The following is a 16558-nucleotide window of genomic DNA, read 5'->3' on the forward strand; positions in this document are numbered from 1 at the left end:
AAAAAGTCAGATGCGGTGGCTTACACCTATAGTCCTAGTTACTCAGGAGACTGAGATTTGAGGATCTCAGTTCAAAGCCAGCCCGGGCACTAAAGAACTTGAGACTCATCTCTCCAATTAATCACTAGAAAATGGGAGGTGGGGCTGTGGGTACAGGGGTAGGGTGGTAGCCTTGAGCTGAAGAGCTCAGGGGACAGTACCCAGGCCCAGAGTTCAAGCTCCATGACCCCTCCTCCCAAAAAAGAGAGAGTGTTGCTCAGTGTTGAAGCTTCCGTGTAAGCAAATACAGCAAAACCTTGAGTTCAAAGCCCAAATCTGCCAATGTGGAGTGGCGGGGTGTAGAACTCTAAAAAACCATTGTTGTTGTTCTAAGGATAGTCGGATAGTCTTTCTTCAGAGAAAGCTGACTGAGGCTAATTATCACTTCCTTTTGCTATTATGATGTTGATTTTATTTAAGATGACTGCCATTGTTAGCCCATCTTCTAATCAGGATCTAGATTGGATATATAAGACTATAAAACAGATGATTTTCTTAAAAGAAAAAGAAAAGAATTAATCCTTGCAGGTATGTGAGGGAAACTGAACAATTTTTTTTCTTTTTTTATAAATTTATAAATTTATTTTTATTGTCAGGATTGAACAAAATTTTAACAAAAAAAATCAAGAATTCTAAAGCTACTTGAAATTAATCATGTCATCACTGGCCACTCCTCTTGTCTATATGGATACTATTTATAATCATATTTAATAATGATATAAAGAAAAGAGTTCACATTTTAGAATGCTCATAAGCATACATCTAAAATAAAATCTCAGTGGAAAAAGTCGGTCTCATCCTAATCATTTATATAATGCAGTCTTCTTTATCTTCTGATTTTTATCTTTAGCCTCTGGAAGTAAAACTTACAGAAGAAGAAGAAACAATCAAGTCAAGTCTGATGGAAAATGAACCTCTGCCCCCTGAAATTCTTAATAAGATTCTTTCTGAGTGGTGGCTTAAAGAACCAATACGGTATCTTACTATAGATAGAATTGGGCATGTAATTTTTTTTAATTTTCTTTGTGTGTGTGTGTGTGTGAGAGAGAGAGAGAGAGAGAGAGAGAGAGAGAGAGAGAGAGAGAGAGAGAGAGAGAGAGAGAGAGAGAAAGAGAGAGAGAGAGAGAGAGAGAGAGAGAGAGAGAGAGAGAGAGAGAGAGAGAGAGAGAGAGAGAGAGTGTGTGTGTCCTGGGGCTTAAACTCAGGGCCTGAGTGCCCTTCCTGAGCATTAGTACTTAAGGCTAGAGCTCTGCCACTTGACTCACAGCTCCACTTCTGGCCTTTTTGGTGGTTTCTTGGAGATAAATGACTCACAGTCTTTTCTATCCAGGCTAACTTCAAATGGAGATCCTCAGGTCTGAGCCCCCTTAGTCGCTAGGTGTGAGCCCCAAGCACCTGGATTATTTGCTTTATTTTTAAAGGGGAAAAATATAGGATAACATATAGTAAGAATTTCCTCCTTTAAATTCATATAAAACAGTGATTCTTTCAGACCTAAATGTTAAAGGCATCTGCTGAATTTTGGGAAAATACAGATGTCAAAATTCAGCCTTAACACATTTCAATATTAGTCTGTCAAAGTAAAGTGAGACAGGACTAGTACTTTTGAGTCCTCTCCAAGTAATTCTAATGCACAGTTATAACCATCCGAGCAGATGTACTCTAATGAAGTGCTGGACTCTTCCCTCTATAACCTTTGTACAATTATAATTGCTCGTAGTGCTATCCCCCATTACCAAATGCCAGTGCAGTGCTGATGCAGCAGAGTTCAGGACTGCATCTCTACTTCCTAACCAGAATCTGTTTGCATGAGAATCCCCAGAAAAGAGGGATACGGATTTAATACTGATTTCAATACATAGATATTTGCAACTTACTTTGTCCTAGGTATTAGTTGGAAGTATTTGATTCAAATGAATTTACTTAATCTCAGTATTAATTCAGTGGGACCAAAACATATTATATCTTTTGGGGAATAAGAAAACTGAATCATAAATAACTTAGGTAACTGGCCAGTTCCTTGTTCCTCTTAGTTCTCTAAGCATTCTCTTTTTTAAAACTCATAATTTTATTTTATTAATTTTAAAATTTTTATTATCTTCAAGTAGTGGTAGGCACTCTCTTTATCTGGCTCCTAGCTAAAATGAACAAAGGGCATTATTGTGTGTGTGTGTGTGTGTGTGTGTGTGTGTGTGTGGTTCTGGGGCTTGAATTTAAGGTCTAGACCCTGTCCTTGTGCTTTTTCACTTAAAGTTGTTACTCTACCATTTATGTCACACCTCTATTTCTACTACTTCTCTTCTTCTACTTCACATGTCTGTTAGCTTTTTTGCTGTTTAATTGAAGATTTTCCTACCCAGACTGGCTTCAAAGTTTACTCCTCAGACCTCAGCTCCTGATTAACAAGCATTATAAGCATAAGCCACTCATGCCTTACCCATTAATTAAAAAGATTTTTTGATCATACTCCCTTAATTAGACCAGTATTTGTAGGAAAAGTAGGCACATTTATCTGCATAATCATAAGCTATCTTTCATTAACTTAATTCCTGACATCATACTACACAGTACAGTAAATAATCTACTGAGATAAATATAGGTATAGATGGATAGAAGTGTGAGCTGAAGAATTTAAAGTAAAAAAGAAAGGGATATAAGATAGAGCTTGTAAAAGGTAGCCAGATATCAGTGGCTCATGCCTATAATTTTACCTACTCAGAAGGCTGGGATCTGAGGTTCCAAGCCAGCATGGGCAGGAAAGGCTATAAGTCTCTTATTTACACTGACTACCGCAAAGCTGGTCTTGAGTAAAAAAGCTGAGGGACCGGGCCGGTAGTTTAACCTAGTGGTAAGAGTGCGAGCCTAAGCATGCACAAAGACCCAGGTTTGATTCCTTGGTACCACATACACAGAAAAAGTCAAAAGTGATGCTGTTGCTCAAGTGGTAGAGTTCTAGCCTTGAGAAAGTCCCACAGATGGTGCTCAGTCCCTGCGTTCAAGCCCTAGGACTGGTTTTTTTTTTTTTTAAAGTAGGTAAAATAACTAGCAGAATATTATGCAGCAATCAAAATTTATTATAATGAAAATTTTAGAATAGCATGTGAAATACTATCACATGGTACTCCATTTTAAAAGTAGGTGCATTCAGACTATCATACTTTTCATACTATCATAGAGAAATTGACACATGAAAATCCAAACAGAAAGACAGAAACTGAAAGGCAGTAATCTCTGGGATATTTACCTTTTTAGGTGTTTTCCCTTCCCCTCTAGGTACAACTTAATTACAGTGAGATTATTGTTTTTATCATCACGAAAAAAAAATATTGCAAAAGTGCCAGTGGTTCCTGCCTATCAGTCTAGCTACACAAGAATCTGAGGTTCAAAGTCAGGAGAGGCAGAAAAATCTTTGAGACTCTCATCTTCAATAAAGCAACAAAATGTCAGACTAGAGGGGTGACTCAAGTGGTAGAGTATTTACCCTATGCAAAAAAAGCCCTGAGTTTGGGGCCGGGAGTTTGGCCTAGTGGTAGAGTGCTTGCCTAGCATGCACGAAGACCTGGGTTCGATTCCTTGGTACCACATACATAGAAAAAAGCCAGAAGTGGTGCTGTGGCTCAAGTGGTAGAGCTCTAGCTTTGAGAAAGTCCAAGGACAGTGCTCAGGCCCTGAGCTCAAGCCCAGGATTGGCTAAACAACAACAACAAAAAAAAGCCCTGAGTTTAAAGCCTGGTACCTGCCTATTTCTGGCCTTGGAGAGATACAGAGATATGCTCTGGGCTGCAGAAATGGCCATGTGAGTGCAGACTTGTCAGCACTTATGGGTAAGTTTGAGAAGTGGGAGGTATGTGGTTCTAAGAACCACTGGGCCTGAGGAAGAGAAGCTGGGAAGGGAAAGAGTGAGTGAGAGTGAGTGAGGGAGTGAGTGAGTGAGTGAGATTTTTAACAGCATGTCATTCCTGAAGGGTATTCAGATGGAGAAACTAAGCTGAATGTTGAAAACATACTCAAGCAAGTTTGAGTGTTGAGGTAAAGACTTGGATGTCATGGACAGTGACGAAGAAGTGACAGCTGGAACACTAGGAATGAAACCTTTAATTCCAGAAAATAAACGACAGACTGAAGGCATCTCTGAACACGAGAGCTCACACATTATAGCCAGTATATGGAAATTTGCCTAGCCAAGGAAGGAAAGTTAGCATTTTAGAATTAGTGTCTTAGAGGGATGAAACAGTCAGATGTTCATAAAAGTGCTATCATATTAAGAACAAAACTTATTAAATGCACTGTACAAAAAAAAAAAACAAAACAAAAGAAAAACCAGGCACTTATGCTTGGCTTATGCTGTAATGCTAGCTACTTAGGAGACAGACCTGAAGATGAAGGTTGAAGAAAGTTCTGACAGAAAAATCCAAGAGATTCCTGTCTCCAATTATTAAGCAAAAAGCTAGAAGTGGAGGTGTGGCTCTCGTGGCAGAGTGCTAGGCTTAAGTGAAAAAGCCAAATAAGAGTGGGAGACCCTGAGTTCTAGTCTCAGTGCCTGCACCCAAAATTAAAAGATAATATAAGCATGTAACAGTATACAATAAATGTTTCTTTATGTATTTAAGATATTATTTACTTAAAATACTAAATACATTTCTACCTAGTTCTGCAGGTTTTATACTTGATGGTTTCCCACGGTATCTTGATGAAGTCTTATATCTAGAAGAGCGTGGATTTTTCCCAGATGCTGTTGTTTTTATACATGTTGAAGATCAAGATATTTCTGATCGACTGCTTCCCTTCCATGTTGCAAAATGGAAAGCAAAACAACGGAAGAAATTAGGCAGGAAAAAACTCATCAAAGATATGAAAACAAAAATCAGGGTATGTATCTTGTACAAAAGAACAGGAATAAATCTGCTTAAGATCTTTTTTATTTAAGTCACAAGAAGGTAGTTTTCAGATTTTAATAACACCATAAGAATGAAAACATGTTTCATGAAATAGTAAGCATCCTTATCAAATTAAGGAAGCAATGGTAGTTCATGCCTGTAAACCAAGCTAGTCAGGGGACTGAGATTTGAGGCTTGAGGTTACAAAGCCTCTTTATTTGTCCCCTCTTTTCACTGTCCTCACTTCATTCTGGTTCAGGGGTTCCCTGGCACAGACTAGCAGTCCTAAGGTGATCTTCTCTTCACCTTTCTTGCTTCATCTCTGTATTCGCCAGGCCATCCTTCTAGCTGCTTCTACAGTAATTTTCCTAATAGTTTATAAAGTTCAAAACCCATACCCATTCTTGTTCTAAAACTGCTCCCTGACTGTATTTCCCAGCAAGAACCTATGCAGACTCTGCTTTGGCCACCATACCATGTGGCTGTCCATTCCCTCAGCTGGTAATGGCTCAAATCATCCCCACCCATACAATGTGACATTGTAGTTCAACCCTCTGAATTTCTGTTCACTCACCTGAAGAATAGCTAACAGTGTATGCCTTGCTGATGTATTTTAGTCACAAAACAAAAAAAGAACATGTACTGGAGTGCTCAGGACAGCTAGCAGACACCTTAGCTGAATTTCACTGGTCCATGGAGTGAAAGGATCAGAGAAACAGTAAACTCAAAATATATGTGCTAAGTATTGTTTAAAGAGACTTAATTTGGAGAGTCCCCAGGAACTAGCCCCCAAATCTGAAGGGATTTGTGATTTGCTTTCACATAAACCTGGCAACAACATGTAAAAGCATCCATTGCCTTAGATTTCCAGGCTGCTAGGAAAACAAGAGGCCTGTGTCACCATGCCTATGACTGTAAATTTTTCCAGCTGTGAGCCAGGCATGGTGGCTCACGCCTGTAACCATAGCTACTCAGGAGGTTGAGATCTGAGGATCAAGGTTCAAAGCCAGCCCAGGCAGAAAAGGACCTTGAGACTCTTATCTCCAATTCACCTCTAGAAATGGGGCTTGGCTCAAGGGCAGTGTGGTAGCTTTGAGCTGAAGAGCTCAGGGGCAGCACCCAGGCTGAGTTCAAGCCCCATGACTCACAAAAAAAAAAAAAAATATATATATATATATATATCTGTGATTTATTTCTTTTGTTAATTATTTGTAAGTAGTTGTACAAAGGGGGTTCATTGAACAAGTCAATTTGTATGTCCTAATCAATGTCACTTCTCTCATCATTCTCCCCTGTCTATCCCAACCATCTGTCCTCTCACCTATCCTACCCAACACCACTTACAATGTACATAGGTACACTGAGTATTCCGATTGTAGTCACCCATCATTCCTCTCTCCATTTGGTGATCCTAGTGTAACAATAAGATAAAAACTTTCCAGACATTTTCAATTGAGTGTTAAGCTGGTGACTCTCTCCTGTAATCCTAACTACTCAGGAGACTAAGATCTAAGGATCATGGTTGGAAGCCAAGCCTGGGGCAGGGAAAATCTGCCAGTCTCTTATCTCCAACAGACTACTCAGAAAAAGCTAGAAGTGACACTGTTACCCAAGTGGTGACTCAAGCACTAGCTTGAGCAAAAGAAGCTCAGGGATAGGGCCCAAGTTCAGAGTTCAAGCCCCAGAACTGGAAAAAAATTTAAAAAATGAAAGAGAAGAGTACCATGTACCCAAGTGTCATTTAACCTTCTGGAGAGAACTAGCCCAGAAAGACAAAGATATAAGTGACATAATTGCTCTCAAATATTATATTTATTTTGGGAATAGGAATATATAAAAAGTAATTTTATCATTTTCAATTAAATTTTTCAATGTTTCTCTAACAGGATGATATGATAGCCAAAAGAAGGGCGGAACTTATTTCAGAAAAAAGAAGGAAACTAGATGTGAGTAAATAAAATTGATATTACCCCCATCCCCCCAGCCCCTGGTGCCAAGACCTAGATGCTATCCTTGAACTTTTTTGTTGTTGTTTTTTGGCACCAGGCTAGCTCTCTCCCACTTGAACCACAGCTCCACTTCCTCCTTTGTAGTAGTTAGTTGGAGATAAAAGTCACGTGGATTTTCTTGCCCAAGCTAGCTTTAAACCATGATCCTCAGATCTCAGTCTCCTGAATAGCCTAAGACTACAGCCTTGAGCTCAGCTAAAACTGTTTTTCTCTCTTTTTCTTTTGCTGGTAATAGGGCTTAAACTCAGAGCCTTGAGCTCCTGCTTGGGTTTTAGGGTTTTTGTTTGTTTCTTCCTTTTTGTGCAAAGCCAATATTCTCTCTCTCTCCTCCACTTCCAGTTTTTTGCTGGTTAATTGGAGGTTAGACTCATTCAGATTTTTCTGCCTGTGCCTGGCTTTAAACCACAATCATCAGACCTTGGCCTCTTAAGTAGCTAAGATTATAGTTATGAGCCAGCAGGTTCCAGTATGTTTTCTGGTTTTGTGAGGACAGGATCTTACTATATAACCCAACTTGGGTTCAGAACTTGCCATGTAACACAGACTAAACTAGAACTTATGATCCTCCTGCCTCAACCTCCCAAGTTCTGGAATTACAGCTGTGTGATGCTATCCAGCTAGTCATATAATTTGAATTTAAAAAGGAAAAACTTGGTGGCAGCTTATGCTTTATAATCCTAGCTGCTCAGGAGGCTGAGATCTGATGATCCCGGTTCAATGCTAGCCCAGTAGAAAAAGGTCCCTGTGAGATTCTTATCTCCAATTAACCACTAAGAAACTGGAAGTGGTTGCCGTGGCTCAAAGTGGTAGAGCACTAGCCTTGAACAAAAGACCTCAGGGACAGTGCCTCGGCCTTTAGTTCAAGCCAAGAAAGAGAGAGAGAGAGAGAGAGAGAGAGAGAGAGAGAGAGAGAGAGAGAGAGAGAGAGAGAGAGAGAGAGAGAGAGAGAGAGAGAGAGACAGAGACAGAGAGAGAGACAGAGAGACAGACAGAGAGAGAGAGACAGAGAGAGAGAGACAGAGAGGGAGGGAAGGGAGGGGAGGGGAAGGGGGAGGGGAGGGGAAGGGGGAGGGAGAGGGGAGGGGAAGGGGGAGGGGAAGGGGGGAGGGGAGGGGAAGGGGGAGGGGAGGGGAGGGGAGAGAGAGAGGAAGGAAGGAAGGAAGGAAGGAAGGAAGGAAGGAAGGAAGGAAGGAAGAGAGGGAAAGAAAGAAAAGAAGGAAAGAAAGAAAAAGAGGAAGGAAGGAAGGAGGAAGGAAGGAAGGAAGGAAGGAAGGAAGGAAGGAAGGAAGGAAGGAAAGCTTATCCAGACATTTTCCATTTCTGATGTTACTGTTTACTCTTCTGGTATGATGGGAAACAGAGGTATGGGAAGAATGAGACCATCTGAAATACTAGCTCCTCTATTGATAATTGGGGATAGTATTTAAAATTATAGACATAGGCACTGGATTACAAAATTAAGAATAAAAATTGGGACAGGAAGCATGACTTGAGTGGTAGAGCACCAGTCAATCAAGTATGAGGCCCTGAATTCAAACCCCTCAGTACCAGCAAAATATTTTTTAAAAAATAGGACTGAAACTGGGAGATGGGCAGAAGAGAAAATGTAATGAGGTAAGTTAGCTAAATTCCTCATTATCACTGACAGGGACTACATGGCACAGAGTTCAACCATGCCTACCTTTTATGTTTATTTTGCTACTTTCTAAAGCTAGGCTACTTTCTAAAGCTAGGCTACTTTCTAAAGCTAGGCTACTTTGTGGCCAAGGCTACAAAGAAAGAGAGAGAAAAAGAGAGAGGTGGGGGAGGGAGAGAGAGGCTGATTTCTAGTGGAGGGGGAGATATTATGATGTTATAGGTTTGAAATTAGAGTCTCTTGATGGCTAGGCAGGTATTCTATCCCTTGAGTCAAACTGTAGTCTATTTTCTATGGAAAATAACCACATTTAAAAATAGAGAAATGGTTGAATCAGCTGATACTATGAAATACTATACAGTGGTTAAAAATGAGATTATATGAACATGGAAAAATTAAAATATAGTGTTAAATATTTTTAGGTAAACAATAGAAAACAAAATGACCTGATTTGTTTACAATGTAGTTGTTAATACAGCTAGTAAGTTCTTTTCACTCTTTGAACCACATTAAATGTTCCTGAAACCCATCAAACATATGTAATATTTTGACAGTCCTACATATAAATAACTCTTAGTATCTGTCGGTTGACTTACTTATGGGATTGTGATGGTGTCAAAGTTTTGAAGGTTTTGAAATTCTGCATGCCAGGTATTTTAAATCTGGCTGTGTTTCCTAATGAATATTGTCATAGGATATCAACCAATATCATATTACTGATGATTTGTTAGCTGTCATTTGGCACATATTTTGTTTGCAGTATAAAAAGGCGTATCTTCTTCCTTAGTCTGGCCTTAAAGAAGATGACGACGTGAGTGAGGAAGATATTGAAGATGATGAAGATGATATTGACAACATCCTTGAGGAGGAGTTTCCAAAAGATGAGGAAGAGATGAGTGACGAAGATGAAGAACAAGAAGCAGACGCTATTGAACGCCTGAGAACTGAACTGGGAGAAAAATTTGAAACAGAAATAAGTAACCTACAAATGATCCAGGTTATGATTTTTTTCTCATTTTTAATAATTCACAAAATTCACTTTGAGGCTGGACATCAAGTGTTTTCTCATACACATAATCCTAGCTTCTCAAGAATCTGACTGTCAAAGTTGGAAGCAAGCCCAGGCAGACAAATTCAAGAGACTGTTATCTCTGGTTAACACAAAACAAAGTGAGAGATAGCTCTTGAGCCAAAAGCCAAGCAAGAGTTCAAACTCTAGTACCTGCCTGTGTGCATGCACACAAAGAAACAAACATACACACACACACACACACACACATCTAAACACACAGAAAACACATCTAAAACACACAAAAAAAATTGATTTGATGCCTTATTTCCTTGTCACATTTCAAACAAAGTGCCTATTTTAGACCTCTCTCTTCTTTGTTAGTACCACTTAACAATTATGAAAACAAACTTGTAAAGCAAGCGCAAAACCAAGGCCCCAGGGGACCAAAATAAATTGAGCTGTCAAAACATAGTCACTTGCCAACTGAGTTGTTTTCTATGCTGAAATAGTCACCAGCAGGGCCTGTGCTGTGATTGAATGACATCAGTGTTTTTCCCACTCAATATAGTAGGCTTTACGGTTTCTTTCCATCAGGATGAATTTGAGAAGGTTTTGGTACCAATCATTACAGTCAATGGAGCTCGGAAAATCCACATTGTACAATACACGTTGTACATGAGGCTGAAGCCCCTGGTGGAGAACCGTGCAAGCATTTTTGAGAAGTGTTATCCAATAACAGGACAACTTGCTGAGAAGATGCTCGCCTATACCTACAAGTATATAAGCTCCTTCGGTTACTGGGATCCTGTAAAGGTAATTTTAGCAATTGGTAGTAGGGCTTGCACTCTGCATCTGGATGCTGTCCCTGAGCTCTTCAGCTCAACACTAGTGCTCTACCACTTGAGCTTATAGCACCACTTCCCTCATTTTTTTTAAAATTGGTTAACATTGTATATCATCTTAACTGTCTAGGAAAATACTTGAGGATTTGAAATGGAATAATTCACCTTTTGTCTTTGCTGTTGCTACAATGTAACATGGAATGGATCTCTCTCTCTCTCTCTCTCTCTCTCTCTCTCTCTCTCTCTCTCTCTCTCTCTCACACACACACACACACACACACACACACACACACACACACACCCTGAATTTGTTCATATCCCTAGCATTTACCACCACCCCCACACCATGTAGCTCCTCAGGACAAGCATCTGATTATATATACCAAATTATTTCACCCCTACTCTGTTAAGTCCAGATGGCTAATGCTTATCTATCTATCTGATGCAGTAAAACACTCCTCCCTTAGGCTTCCTTTGGTGGGTATTTTTCCCTTTCATGACTTCTGCCAATGTTGGTGTGAGTGGGAGTTCGTTTGTATGAAAATGTGGAAGAGAATCTACTGAGCCACTCCAGCACAGGAACCCATTGTATTGATCTGCTCAGGATGTCATAACAAAATACCACAGCCAGTATTTTAATCTGTGGAGATTTATTTTCTTACTGTTCTCGAGGCTGGAGATCCAGAGATCCAGATCAAGGTCCCTCTAAGCCTTTGCCCTTGGCTTGCAGTGAGGTTGCTTCCTACTGTCTCTGAGCCTTTGTGCTCAAGGCTAGTGCTGTGCCACTTTGAGCCATAACACCAGTTCTAGCTTTTTGGTAGTTAATTGGATATAATAGTCTCACAGACTTTCCTGCTGGGGCTAGCTTTGAACCATGATCCTCAGATTTTAGCTTCCTGAATAGATGGGATTACAGGCCTGAGCCACCAACATTCAGCTCACCCTTTTAGGAGGACAGGAATCCTACTAGACTAGAGCATAATCTTTGTCCTCTTTTAGTCTTATTTACTTCCTTCAAAGCATGAAAAGGCAGGGACCTTAGAAGGAAGCAAATGGAGGGCTGGGAGTTTGGCCTAGTGGTAGAGTGCTTGCTTAGCATGCATGAAGACCCAGGTTCGATTCCTCAGTACCACATATATAGAAAAAAGCCAGAAGTGATGCTGAGGCTCAAGTGGTAGAGCTCTAGCCTTGAGAAAGTCCAAGGACAGTGCTTAGGCCCTGAGCTCAAGCCCAGGACTGGCAAAAAAAAAAGAGGCAAATGGAGAGGATACCTACCAGGTGATGAAGAAGACTGAAGTACATATGTACATATGTACAGCGTACTGAAACTCCCAGATACCATTTGGAAAAGAGAGAAGCAGAAGGGAGGAATGGGAATATAATAGAAGGATGAACATGTTCAACATATACTATATGCATGTATGAAGTTAACACAGTATTCATGTATGCTATTCTAAAATAAAATAATTTTTAAAGCTCTATCTCCAAATAACACCCAATTGGGAAACAAGGGCCTCAAGCTAAAGATTATAGAGGAGAAAAGAAATTCAATGTATAACACCGCTTTAGGAATGGATCTGTGTGTGAGGACAGCTCAGCCTATGACAAATACAACTCTCAAATAGCCCCCTGGCTGAAGCATCCCCTAACCAAAATCTAAAACTATGGGAAAGAATGCAAAGCTGTGTTTGTTATAGCCAGAAAGCCAGTTAGGATGTGTTACTCTGATTACATCTGTCTATGAAATAATTCATACTTTTTACACATTAATATTTATAGTTCCTTTATTACATAAGAAAGGGTTTGTATCTTATTTTACAATGTTTTTAGAATCTATTTGGAGGATATGCTGTGTAAATTAAAAGCAACTTACAAATTGAATTGCATTGCAGCTAAGTGAAGGAGATACCATCAAACCAGCAGGAAATTCATCAAATTCAAGTTATCCTGTAATCCATCGGCAATATATTTATTTTTTATCTAGTAAGGAAACAAAAGAAAAATTTATGAAGAATCCAATCAAATATATCCAGCAACCTAAACCAAAGCCCACTGTACCTGTTAAGGTTATGATAGTGGGACCCCCCAAATCTGGGAAAACCACAGGTGAGCATGTTTTTGTCTGTCTTCCTTGAACATGAGACTATCTCCATTAACGCAACACCACTTCTCCAGGAAAAAGCAAAACCAAGATCGGAACGCAATCACCACTAGACAGATCAGTAACCATCTAAGAAAAAGCATATTGGTGATCTTTCTATTACTATAACAAAATACCTGAGAAAAGAGAGAGAGAGAGAGAGAGAGAGAGAGAGAGAGAGAGAGAGAGAGAGAGAGAGAGAGAGAGAGAGAGAGAAAGAGATGGGCACCTGTAATGCTGGCTACTCAAGAGGCTTAGACCTGAAGATTGTGGTTTGAAGTCAGTCTGACCAGGAAAGTTTATAAGACTTTTATCTCCAAAAAATTTTCAGAAAAGTCATAAGTGGAGATGTAGCTCAAGTGGTAGAGTCCGAGCCTTGAGCAAAAGAATCCCAGAGATAGCACCCAGGCCCTGAGTTCAAACCCCAGGACCAGCAAAGGTGGGGGGGGGGGAAAGAGAGGGAGGAGAAAGATAAGAGAGAGAAAGGAGAGGGGCTGAGACTGTAGACTAGTGAGAGTGCTTGCCTACCATGCAAAAACCCTGAGTTTGATTCCTTGGTACCATATACACAGAAAAACTCAGAGAGAATGAGAGAGAGAGAAACAGAGAGAGAGAGAGAAGAGGGGAGGAGGAGGAGAGGAAAGAGGGAGAGAGAGGAAAAGAGGGAGAGAAGAGAACAATATTATTATTTTTTGGTTGGTTGTAGGGCTTGAACTCTGGGCCTGGGCATTGTCCCTGAGCTTTTTAGTTCAAGGCTAGCACTCTACCACTTGAGCCAGACTTTTCGTGCTCACGCTAGCTTTGAACCGTGATCCGTCCAGACCAAAACTATAGCATAGCAATAAAACAGCAACAGCCCCAACTCCACACAGCCCAGGATCAGGTGGTTTTAGAGGAAATTTACATCAAACTTTTAAAGAATTACAACATTTTTCCTTTTTTGTTTTAGTTTTTCACAGTGGGAGAAAATGCAATCAGATTCCTAGTTCATTCTTTATTGCCTTTTTTATTAAGGGCTATAGTCTTCATAGTCAAAAAGGAATACAGAATGCTAATCTGTTTTGTTGGGATTATGTATATTAACTGTACAAATTTTGGTTTTCACGGTGACACTTCCACACACATCTACCATGCTTGGAGCATGTCCACTATCCCTTCCACTCTCTTTTTCCCTCTCCCTCATCCTGATTCCTAGGCCTTCTGCTCCGTTCTAGGAGTCTGTCTTCCACCTTTTCTTTTCTTTTCTTTTTTTCCAGTCATGGGGCTTGAACTCAGGGCCTGGGCACTGTCCTTGAGCTTTCTCAAGGCTAGCTATCTCCCACTTGAGCCACAGCATCACTTCCGGCTTTTTCTGCGTATGTGGTACCAAAGAATCAAACCCAGGGTTTCGTGTATGCTAGACAATCACTCTACCACTAGGCTACACTAACAGCCTGTCTTCTACTTTTGAGAGAGCCTTGCTATGGATAGCACTAACCAGAGCCTGAAAGTAACAGATGAATATGTAAAGTGAAAAAAAAGTTGTTTTATATTTTTCAGTTGCCAAAAGACTTGTAAGTGAGTATGGCTTAAAACGTTTGTCAATCGGAGAAGCTCTGCGTGGCATATTAAACAACTTCCCCCAAACAGAGCTGGCACTTATGTTAAATTGGCATCTTCATAAAGGATTGATAGCGCCTGATGAACTGGCTATTGAAGCCTTAGACATTTCCATGATGGAAAGCATATGTAACACTGCAGGGTAAGTGAGTGGGGTGAAGGAGGGGGGTAGAAGGAGACAAACCTTTCATCTAAAGGATCACTTCCATTGATTTAACTCAATGGAAGAGCACTTGCCTGGCAAGGAAAAGGCTCTGAGTTTGGTCATGGGCTGGGAGGTGGGGAGGGGAGGAGGGAGGGGAGAAGAAGAAGAGCAGGCTTCATTCTACTTCTCAAATGTTGAGCACCTACATGTTTTGTTTTTCTGTCAAGGTAAAAGTTGGCTTGAATATTCACATGTCAGATAAACCAGTAGGCCACATCTGTCCCTACAGCAACCCAGAGTGACATGAAAGCCCCTAGGCCACAGCAGCTCCACACCCAGTAGCATTCCTCCCTGCCCCTTAGGATGTTGGAAGAAGCCCTCACTTGCCTATTTGGCTTCTCTCACTCTGGCCCAGATATTCACCCAGGGAACACTGTCCTTCTCTCACTGCTACATTTGGCCAACAGAGTTAGGTGCTCGGGCTTTCTTCAGTTAACCTTCCACTGCCTGACCATTACTTCTCCAGCACAACCACTGGCTAAAGCCAGTAGAAAAAGCTTTCCCCAGGGAAGCCTGATACCGAGCCCTCAAGTCCATATAACTGGCCTAGAATTCCCTGGTTTAATTCAGATTATTGTAGCCAGGCATTGGTGGCTCTTGCCTGGAATCCTAATTACTCAGGAGGCTGAGATCTGAGAACTGCTGTTTGAAGGCAGTTGGGAAAGAAAGTCCATGAGACTTACACCAATTAACTACCAAAAAGTGCAGTTCTGGAAGATGGGAAAGGATGAGAGAAAGGAAATCGAGAATTTTAATTTGTATGTTTCTCTTTGTTAGTGTTGTCATTGATGGGTACCCTGTAACTACATATCAAATGAAGCTCTTAGAAAACAGGTCAATCATTCCCATGATCATATTTGAACTGGATGTACCTTCCAAGGAAATTTTCAGACGATTGATTTTGGATAAAAAGAATGAGCAAAGGTAATGTACATGATGAAAACAATGACAAATGGCTGAACTTCACTGATCTAAGCACATGCTTAACAGCCTTTCTTATTCTTCTGTTTCCATATTAGTTTGCCTTATCCATTGCACAATAGTGCACAGATTATAGCTATCAAGAATGCAAAGTACCACAAAAATATTACTGAGATTAGGAAATATTACCAAGAACAGCATCAGAACTGGTATGTGATTGATGGCTTTCACAATAAGTGGTGGGTATGGAATGAAGTCCTTAAGAACATTCAGATGGTGAATAAATGCATGCAGATATACATGGAAAGGATAAAAGAAGGTAAGAAAATATTTGAAAAAAGTAAAATAAAATGTGAATTTATAATGGGGACCAAGACATGTGAAAGGGTATCAATGTATGTGAATCAATGCACCTTCTATCTAGCAAATATCATGTAACCCTTTTATTAATTACAATAAAAAATATTTTAAAAAATGTGAATTTATCTGGCCCATATTACCATAATTCATTAAATTTGAACAGTTGTCTTGACTGTCTTAATATTTTAAATAATAATACTAACCAATTCTCATGGTGCTGTGACCTGAATGTTTATGTACCCTCTACATCTCATAGGCCAAAACCCAAACTCCCTGCAATATAGTGTTAGAAAGTGGGATCTTAGGCCGGGGGTAGAGGGCTCACCTAGCATGCACAAAGCCCTGAGTTTGATTCCTCAGTACCACATATACAGAAAAAGCCAGAAGTGGTGCTGTGGCTCAAGTGGTAGAGCACTAGCCTTGAGAAAGCCCAAGGACTGGCAAAAAAAGGGGAGATCTTGCCTGTAGTCCTAACAGCTACTCACGAGACTGAGATTTAAGGATTATGGTTTAAAACCATCCTAGTAGGAAAGTTCATGAGACTCTTATCTAGATAGATAGATAGATAGATAGATAGATAGATAGATAGATAGATAGATAAATTATTGTTAGTAGTTATATGTTAATAATTGTACGTTACTACCGGGAATATATAATCTCCACATATATAATAATTGCATGTTAACCATAGGAAAAGCTGCCAGCATCGACAAGTTATGTATTACACCTCAAGAGCTGATTTCTCGTCTGGGAGAATTTGGACAGTACTGTCCTGTCAGCCTGAGAGAATCAAATGAGCTATGGGATTGCTCTGGGACTGACTCCTTGGAATTTGCTGCAGAATTCCGGGGGCACTATTATAAAATGAGTTCTAAGGAAAAACTAAATGTAAGTTTACTTCCAACTCCAAATATTTAC

At 40.1% G+C, this 16558-nt stretch overlaps 1 protein-coding gene across 6 annotated transcripts in view; it reads left to right on the forward strand.

Moving 5' to 3' along the window:
• Ak9 (adenylate kinase 9) overlaps nt 1–16558 on the forward strand; it is a 93922-nt gene that overhangs the window by 69448 nt on the left and 7916 nt on the right. For all 6 annotated transcript variants that reach the window (XM_090338298.1, XM_090338299.1, XM_090338304.1 and 3 more), the window contains 10 exons: nt 890–1014; nt 4689–4908; nt 6803–6862; nt 9349–9558; nt 10168–10386; nt 12308–12521; nt 14095–14296; nt 15137–15283; nt 15379–15599; nt 16332–16528. In XM_090338298.1, coding sequence (XP_090194424.1) covers nt 890–1014; nt 4689–4908; nt 6803–6862; nt 9349–9558; nt 10168–10386; nt 12308–12521; nt 14095–14296; nt 15137–15283; nt 15379–15599; nt 16332–16528 — 1815 coding nt within the window. The remainder of the gene's footprint in view (nt 1–889; nt 1015–4688; nt 4909–6802; nt 6863–9348; nt 9559–10167; nt 10387–12307; nt 12522–14094; nt 14297–15136; nt 15284–15378; nt 15600–16331; nt 16529–16558) is intronic.

Source organism: Megascapheus bottae, chromosome 8, assembly GCF_031878675.1.
Source record: "Megascapheus bottae isolate mThoBot1 chromosome 8, mThoBot2.hap1, whole genome shotgun sequence".
Taxonomy (NCBI): Eukaryota; Metazoa; Chordata; class Mammalia; order Rodentia; family Geomyidae; genus Megascapheus; species Megascapheus bottae.